General features: G+C 40.7%; 1 protein-coding gene across 10 annotated transcripts in view; it reads left to right on the plus strand.

The window, feature by feature from the left end:
* LOC129783148 (mitogen-activated protein kinase 4-like) overlaps nucleotides 1–3,563 on the plus strand; it is a 47,193-nt gene extending 43,630 nt beyond the window's left edge. For 9 of the 10 annotated variants that reach the window (XM_055792960.1, XM_055792966.1, XM_055792962.1 and 6 more), the window contains one exon: nucleotides 35–3,563. In XM_055792960.1, the coding sequence (XP_055648935.1) occupies nucleotides 35–719 (685 nt within the window). In that variant the 3' untranslated portion in view covers nucleotides 720–3,563. The remainder of the gene's footprint in view (nucleotides 1–34) is intronic. The other variant, XR_008745133.1, reaches the window with a different exon arrangement.
* Nucleotides 3,564–8,938: the final 5,375 nt, after the last annotated feature.

Here is an 8,938-nt window from a genome sequence, read left to right on the forward strand (position 1 = left end):
GTCTTCGTGTCTAACAGCAGCATGTCTTTCACAGGTATCACGTAAGCCTCTCCTCTGATTTGGAATGGAGACATGATAGGTATCATGACATGGATGAGGTTCAGCGGGACCCCCGGGCAGGGTCTGAATCCATCGCTGAAGAAGCACAAGTTGATCCACGGAAGTACTCACAAAGCAGTTCGGAGAGATTTTTGGAGTTATCCCACTCATCCATGGATCGAGTATTTGATGCAGATTGTGGGAAATCATGTGATTACAAAGTGGGGTCACCTTCCTACTTGGACAAATTGCTGTGGAAAGACAATAAGCCCCATCATTACTCAGAGCCCAAGCTGATTTTAGATTTATCCCACTGGAAAAGAGCAACCATAGCACCCGCAGCTGAGCTATCGCTGGAAGAAGAACCATCCAACCTCTTTCTGGAGATTGCTCAGTGGGTAAAGAGCACGCAGGTGGGTCTTGAGTGTCCCAGTCCTCTTCCAGTGATTCAGGAACAGAGCCTGCAGTCTTCTCACCATCTCCACAAAGAACCCACGGAGGTGATCAGTGACACAGACCCTGAGTTTGACTTGGATGTCTTCATCTCCAGGGCACTGAAACTTTGCACAAAACCCGAGGATCTTCCAGACAACAAGCTCAATGACATCAATGGGGCCTGCATATCTGAGCATCCTGATGAGATTGTACAAACAGAAGTGTACCAGAAGGAGCGATGGTGAGGAACCCACACTCGGGAAACCCCACTGTATCTCCCTGTTCTTCTGCGATGGTGTGGCCATTGCCCAGAGCTGAGTGGCTCCCGTCTGTCATTGAGCATCTGTTTTTTACACTATACCAAATGCCTTTTTCTGAAAAGGCAAGCACAAACCACATGCCCCTTTTGATGCCTTAGAAATACCTTTAAGGGAATCAAGAGGTGTGAATGAAATACTGAGTTTCTTATACTGCCTTAACACTCTTGCCTTGCAATCTCTTGGACCTGTTTGAAACTTAAATGTATGAGGGAAAGATGATAGTACGTGGTAAGTTCACAAACAGAAGTCAAATCAACTTCTTTTCCTTTATTTTTCTATAGCATCTTAAAATGACGAGGACAAAATCATCATTTTCATTATGGCCAGATACCCTCTTGGTTTGACAGGTTCTCAAAACACCAAACTTTGAGCTCCTCTGAGGCACTTGTGTGAGTACAGGCAGTACAGAGAGAAGCGATGCCAGGCATTGTCCATGGTCAGCTGTCAGTCAGCAGAGAATGAAACTAGAGGTAGAGTTTGGCCATCACACAGAAAATAACTCTTCGGAATGTTAATGGGAAAGGAATTTGACCTACAAATATGGGCCACGTGAGATTTTATTTTATTTTTTCTGATTGGAAGACAAAATTTTTGCGAAGCACTTTCTCCTTGTTTGGTTTCTCGCACATAAATTTTCCCTTCTGTTGCACGGGGTAGATCTGAGTGTGCCAAGTACTTAGGAGGCCCCATACAATGCATTTCAGCGTGCCAACCTGGTGCTGTGAGTCCTGTCTGGGGCAGGTGCCCAGCAGACCAGCAAATTCTGGTGGTAAGGGCTGGACAGGAGTTGAGAGCTAGAAACAGGGTGTCTCACAGTGTGATGCTGCCTGGCATCACCAGCTACACAGACTCAGCAAGGGTACCCACCTTTGCTAATAAAAAAGGAATGAAGTACTATTTTACCTTCTGACAAAAATGCTGTGAAGAAAACAGCAGTTCCTGTGGCATTAGATTCATAACTGGCCACTTTGCTTCCAGCTTCTTTGGAAGATGCTGGTGTCAGCAGGCAACTGAGCGCAGTTTGTAAATAGACAAAACCACAACTGATCTACTGTAACTTCTCTTTTCATCCACACTTCTGAGCACCTTAATAATTAATCAGCTAACGAGTTTGTATACGGAAGAAACGTTCTATACTTATATTTAATCAAATTCGGCAGTTTTTAAAATGGAAAAATCTGTAAATATCATAAAAGCCAATATCTGCTCTCCTTGCCATCGTGTCACTGCGCTCTCCAGCACAGCAGCACTTTCATTTGTAAAAGAGAAACTACTGTACTTAGTAACTCTAAGGTCCATATTGAACTGTTGTTCCTATACGAATTGTTTCTACCCTTTTAACAAGCAATCTACTGAATGTTCTGAGATGTCAAGAAAACTCATGTGAGACTCGGATGAGAACTAACGGCAACATTTACTATATTAAATTAACCCTGGTTTCTGTTCTTGGTGGGATCAGGTGTACAGGTTTAGCTATAGGAGACCTTGTGCTAGGCACTGACAAGCCCAAAAACTTGTTCATGCTTTGAAGATCTCTCCTTAGGCTGATTGAAATGCCGTTACTCCAGCTGATTAGCAGCATAGATGTGAAGGCTACCAGCTGCATGGATGGGATGGGGTGGAAGTTCTGGGGCAGGGATGGAGAAGGCATCTGGAAGGCAAAGCCATTGGAGAAAGCATCTAGAAGGCAAAGCCATTGGGCTCTGGTCTTTGGTTCAGGCATTTGGACATCCCCCACAGTGGTTTAGAAAGGAGAAACAGAGGGTTGGTTTCCAGTGTGTTGCAGATAATTGATATACCTCAAAGCTCAGCACTTTTACTGGTGGGAGAAGTTCAGATGCCGAAGAAGTGGCTGCCCCTGCAGTGGAGCAGATCAAAATCCAGCCCCGGCAGCCCACAACTCACTGCCCATGGTCCCGCTCAGCTTCACCATGCACCCAGCAGCAGCCAGCAAAGGCTGAGAATGGGATTGCCAGCACTCAAGTGTGTGCCAAGAGAGGAGGCATCAGCTGCAGTTGTGTCCCATCGCTCCCTGGTGCCACCCAGGAGGAGAGGAGCAGATAATGCCCAGCCTCTGATGGGAGATGCACAGGCACTGCAGCTGGAGGCATCAACTGAAAATTAGATATTTGGGAGCCAGTGGAGTTCAAACCTGAAGGATAAGATCAGCAATGCAAGAGCTGACTTTTAAAACTCTCTTCTGACAGATTCAGCAACTATTTACTACCATTGGGTTAAACATGGAGATGTGCTGACATGTGAAATCAGCAGCAATCAAACCATGCCAGTGATTTCCTCAGTGGACATCAGTTGCCACATTCTCTGAAACCAGAAGCCATTTTCCATGGGTTATTATATTTGGGCTGAACGTCTTCACCAGAGGCGTACAGGACTATTTATTATGGCCATGAAAGTAACAGTTTTGCTTTTGAATAGTCTTCTAAGGAGTGGGAGCTTAAGGGCCCACAAAGTGTAAAATTAACTTCACAAGAAGCCAACAGAGCATATTGCCATTGCTCTGGGTTTTCCATCTTGGTTCATGAGCTGTTATTTAATGTTGTTCCAAAACCTTGGCATCACATGCTGGGAAAGGGGGGAAATGAGAGGAGTGGCTTTAATTTGTTACCTGAGTGTGCTCAGCCGATCACAAGCCAGATTTATTTCTCATCTACAACAATAAAATTTAAGGCCTGAGCCTTCCTTGCTTGGTAGCATGTAATTATTTTGTGATTAAGTTTCAAATATAAACTTGAAATGTTTATTCCAGTACTCGCGTCTAGGTTTCTTCTGCAAGTCATAGAATCATTTAGGATGGAAAAGACCTTTAAGAATGATCACGAACACCTGCATTTGTGCATGCATCACAGGAATATTTGCATTCTGGGGTTATTTGGTGTTGGCTACTTTTCACCAAGCTTTGCTTTGGCTGGTGCAGGCTGTCTGAGTACTCAGGGTCATGGGGAGGGAATTTAGACCTCATCACCAACACAGTGACTGCTGCAAACAGCTCCTTCTTGCAGTTGTTTGAAGAATCATTTCAGTGTAAGGTTAACCATCAGGTATTTCAATAAATTTGCCAATGTTATTTGCAAAAGAGAGAAAAGGAGCGCTGCTGTCATTAATAACGCAGTGTGTTGGGCCACTGAGGTTGCATGGCACTGGGATGGGTGGATGCCCTGGCTTTAGAGATGTGCCAGCGTGTCTATGCTGACCAGATCCAGGAGGGACAGAGGGTGCTGCTTGTGCTCTCCGAGCCTCAGGACTGAGCGATGTAGTCCTGTTCAGTGACATGGAGAGGCACCACAATGACAATGCAGGGGAGTTCACTGACAGAAGCAGAGGGACTGTAGATATCTCCAAGCTGAGGAGGACTTCAAGTTCAGAGGCTGGTGCTTAAGCCAGTGATCAGGTATGTAAGTGCCCCTGTGAGTCCCAGTCATTGTGGCTGGCCTTTTACATGGTTTTATTTTATTTTATATTATATTGAAAGGAGCTTTGAGCAACCTAGTCTAGTGGAAGGTGTCCCTGCCCATGGCAGGGGTTGGAACTAGATTATCTTTAAAGTCCCTTCCAACCCAAACCATTCTGTGATTCTATGAATCTATTTGAAGAACAGAGGGAACAGCATTCCCCTTCCCTGAACCTGTGGAAGCTGCTCGTGGTGGCCTCTGTGTCAGTCCTTCCACTACAGCCACCCACCAGCCACAAGCTGGGGACTAGGAATCCATCAGGGAGAAGAGGGTGCAGCTTCCTGCTCAGCTGCTCTTGAGAGCACCTTTAAATGTCAAAACGATGCCTCTGATGGTTCAGTTGCTGGCCCAGTGATTGTTCTTTCCCAGTCACAGATACGTGACTATTTTTACTGCAGTTTATCTTTAATCGTGTTGGGATTCAGCAGCAGTTACACCATCACAGAGCTGCATTAACCAGATCTTCAGAGCTTTACCATTAGAATAATGAAAAAATCAACTTCAGCTTACTTTAAAATAGGGGTTTGGGGACATCCTGGGAAGTGTATCCTATGCAAATCACACCTGAATCACAGAGTAAAACCACAACATGGTGTCAATGAATATTACAAGTGGAGCTATTAGAGACTGGACAGCTAATGATCCTTTCTGTCCATTTAAATCCACAAAACATGTATTTGAGCAATTTCATGACACCATCTAACTTGGAAAGCTTGCTGTGAGAACACTGTATAGCTACATGCCAGTAAATATATATAGCAGTTTTGGAAAAAATCATATACTCTGAAAATTACTGCTCCATAAAACAGGTGAGAAAATTGTCTAAACAAATATATTTGAGGTGGGTATGTGTCCTGGTTTCAGCTGGCACATAGCTAATAGTCCAAAATTATTTAAAATTCATAATAATACTGGAAGCTTTTCTGTAGCTTCACTGACTTATTTGTCCTAAGTTGTTGTGGTTTTGTAGTTGTGTGTGTTTGTTTGCATGGTGGTGGTTGTTCTTCTGACTAGCTCTTCAAAATTCACTTCCAAATACCACATCCTTGGGACTGATGATACTTTAAAATTGGTGTAACCTACACTGATACTACTTTTCAGAACTGTGTACTCTGTGACCAAATAGTAACTGAAGCATCTTGTCCTAATAGATAAAACATTACTAGGTGGATCAAAGTAATCAGTCTTTTTAATAGTCTAATTAAAATTAAAAACCTCTCATTCTTTTTGGGTTTCCTTATCTGCTGTTCCTTAAGAAATATTTCTTTTCCCCAAACAAGGCTTGTAATTTTAAGATATACCTTCTTTCAATATATTCATATTTGTGAGCAATTTTGAATTAGAAAATCCAGGTTATAGCTTTTCCTGAAATCCAATCACTCTGTTTCAAGTCAACACTAAATTGTTAAATTATATTTAGAGATAAGAATTCAAAGCTATAGGACTTCAGATGTATCAAAGCCAAAAGCCAACAGATTGGCTTCCACTACTCTTTTGTCTTCCTGTAAATTTTAAATTATCCTTTGGTCTCTCCTTGACATAGATTTCCCCTCCCCTCAAACATCAGTAAAAGGTGTCTGTCCATCGTCATTCATCCATTCCCCCAGTACTGTGGAATAGTATTTTTTCTTGTCTTTTCTTATTGAGTTTGACATAAATGAAAATTAGCTTGTAAAATGCTTGTTGATTAGCAGCAGAAGGAATTCTATTAAAAAGAGAAAGAAATTGTATTCTAAAAGTGCATGTTCATCTCATAAAAAGCTTATTCTGCTTTTAAGTGCTAAAGAAATAGACATATTTCTAATTTGGGCAATGAATACAGTTCTCATTGTTCAACAGTCTCAGTCCTCCTTTCCCAGTTCACCACTTGACATATTAGCCAAGCAGTCCAGTATAAATTTCAAGAAAATTCTTTAATCTACTTATTTGTACTTCACTATGTCACCCTTATTCTTTTTTTGTCACCCATATTTTGTTCCTTTTAGATTTGTAAAACCTGAATGATCATAAAGAGGGAGGTTATTTTATAGTTGTTGTAGCCTGTTTCAGGGGGGAAGGAAAAAGGGAGACACACACACACACTCCCAATATGCTTTCTTCTGAAAATTTAGCAATTCTCTTGCTATTTTGCCATAATCTGAGTAATTTTAGATTGTGAGTGCATGTAACTTACTGATAACCAGATTTGTCACTCTTCTGACTTACAGTACAAATCTTCAACAGTATTCTGTATTTGTCCTAGTTGCTTTGAGATAATCTGTAAATCATGTATATAGCAAGACTCTGCAAATAAAGATTATACCTTTCAAACAGCAACAACAAAAAAAATATTACCACAATTTCAAGACCAAAGTTAAGGTGACAGAAATCCTGAATAGAGAGAAGGAAGAGAAAGACTCCCGTTTACCAAGGTAATAGTGTGAATAAACCAACAAATAGAAATAGGGATAATACTTAGATAGTAGAGTCCAACTGGAAATTGTCTATCTACTGCTCAGAATAATCAGTGCTGAATGTTGTTGGCTTTTTGTTTTTGTTGGTTGGGTTTTTTTCCCCCTCTCTAAACTTTGAAACAGTGATTCCAGCTAAGAACTAGCATAGTTCACAAGCTCACAGCTCTATTCCTGTCTAAAGGTATTTTTATGGAGCTTTTTAATGTCTTCCAGAGTAAAGACAAATCCCACTCAGAGTTAACAGTATTCCATTTATTGGAATTAGTGAGGAACTCTTGCAGCACAAACTAGTAGGCTGTAACAAGGCTTCTACCATCAGTCAGATTCTACTGTCCCTACTGTATCTCCTTCCTCCAGAGGTCAGACCACACTGCTCCTCCCTCTCCACAATCCTCAGTGTTATTTAACTACTTGGCAGGAATGAGCTACACCTGCACATCATCCATGTCAATCAACCCACTACCCTCGCGGCAAGGCCACAGCTGCATATTATCAATGCTAATCAACCCACTGCCTTCATTCCTCTACAATGAACTAACAAGGATGTTGTACTCTGGCTCTAGCAAAGCATTATGTCTGTGGTTTGTTATATTAAAGGCAGGGTATTCATAAAGTGTGTCTTGTAACAACAGTAGAAGGCAACTTGTCTATCCAGTTACATACATTTCAGCATGCAGTGTTTTCAATTTAACCTTTTTAATTGACTCTAAACCAAGAGTTCTAACATCAACTCAGGAATGGGAAGGGAAATTTAATACACATCTTGTGTGTGGTGGGTTTTTTTCTTTTCATTTTCTTTTTCTTTTTTCCTTTTGGACATATGAAAGTAAAAGGTTTTTTTTCTTTCTTTCTTTGCCTATGTATGAAAACGTGAACGGTGAATATGTTATCTTCTGGTTTTTAATGTTCAGAAATATAAGGAATGTTATGTCTAGTTGTCATGGTTTAACTCCAGCCAGCAACTAAATACCATGCAGTTGCTTTCTCACTCCCCCTCCCCTAGTGGGATGAGGAGGAGAATTAAAAAAAGGTAAAACTTGTGGGTTGAGATAAGAACAGTTTAATAATTGAAATAAAGTAAAATATAATAATAACAATAGTAATAATAATGACAACAACAATTTTAATGAAAAGGGGAGAGAGAGAGAGGAATAAAACCCAAGAAAAACAAATGATACACAGTGCAATTGCTCACCACCCACTGACCAATGCCCAGCCAGTCCCCGGGTAGCGATCAGCCCCTCCCAGCCAACTCCTCCCAATTTATATACTCAGTATGACATTCCATGGTATGGAATATCCTTTTGACTAGTTTGGGTCAACTGTCCTGGCTCTGCTCCCTCCTGGTTTCTTGTGCACCTGCTCACTGGCAGAGCATGGGAAACTGAAAAGTCCTTGATTTAGAGTAAGCACTACTTAGCAACAACTAAAACATCAGTGTGTTATCAATATTGTTCTCATCCTAAATCCAAAACAGCACTGTACCAGATACTAAGAAGAAAATTAACTCTATCCCAGTCAAAACTAGGACACTAGATTATAGCAAAACTCTGGAGATTTTGGTTGTAAGTTTTAATGTAATTATACCGCCCAAGGCCTTGTCTAAACTCAGAATTGCATCATTTTAACTTAAGAGATAACTTTAAACTGAGTTTAGCTAAACTGGTTCAAAGCCTTTTACTGATGTTCTCAATTTGGTTCAACTTGAATTGAGCCAGTAATTTGTTTTTGATGCAAAATATTGTCTGGTCACTGCAAGTTCATTTTAAGTTGTGGGTGGGGTGGGGGTTTTCTGTTTATTTTTGTTTGTGGGATTTTTTTACAGTTTTTAGTGACTACATTTGATTAAATCAACTTATGGGAAAAAAATCACAAACTGGAGATGTCTAGTCAGAGTTGGGAATTAAGGTGAAATGAAAACTGGTAAGATGCTTGACTTGAAGTAAACCAGGTCTATTAGAAGACAGAATTTTCTTCTTCTTGGATATCTATTAACAAGAAACAAAGGAAACAATTTTGAAAATTACATTATTTGGAATTTTTAAGAGTATTAAGTATTTAAAATTCTATGGAAGAATGCTCAGAATTTGACTTCTAATGAACATTTATGGCACCTGGTAGAGTTAACATTAGTGGTCTGACCTGGCTGTTTAAGTTTAGAGACTTCACTGGAAGGAGCGTTGTGCAAGATTTCTGTCTGGCTTGAGTCTTGATCTGTTTA

Source organism: Falco peregrinus, chromosome W, assembly GCF_023634155.1.
Source record: "Falco peregrinus isolate bFalPer1 chromosome W, bFalPer1.pri, whole genome shotgun sequence".
Taxonomy (NCBI): Eukaryota; Metazoa; Chordata; class Aves; order Falconiformes; family Falconidae; genus Falco; species Falco peregrinus.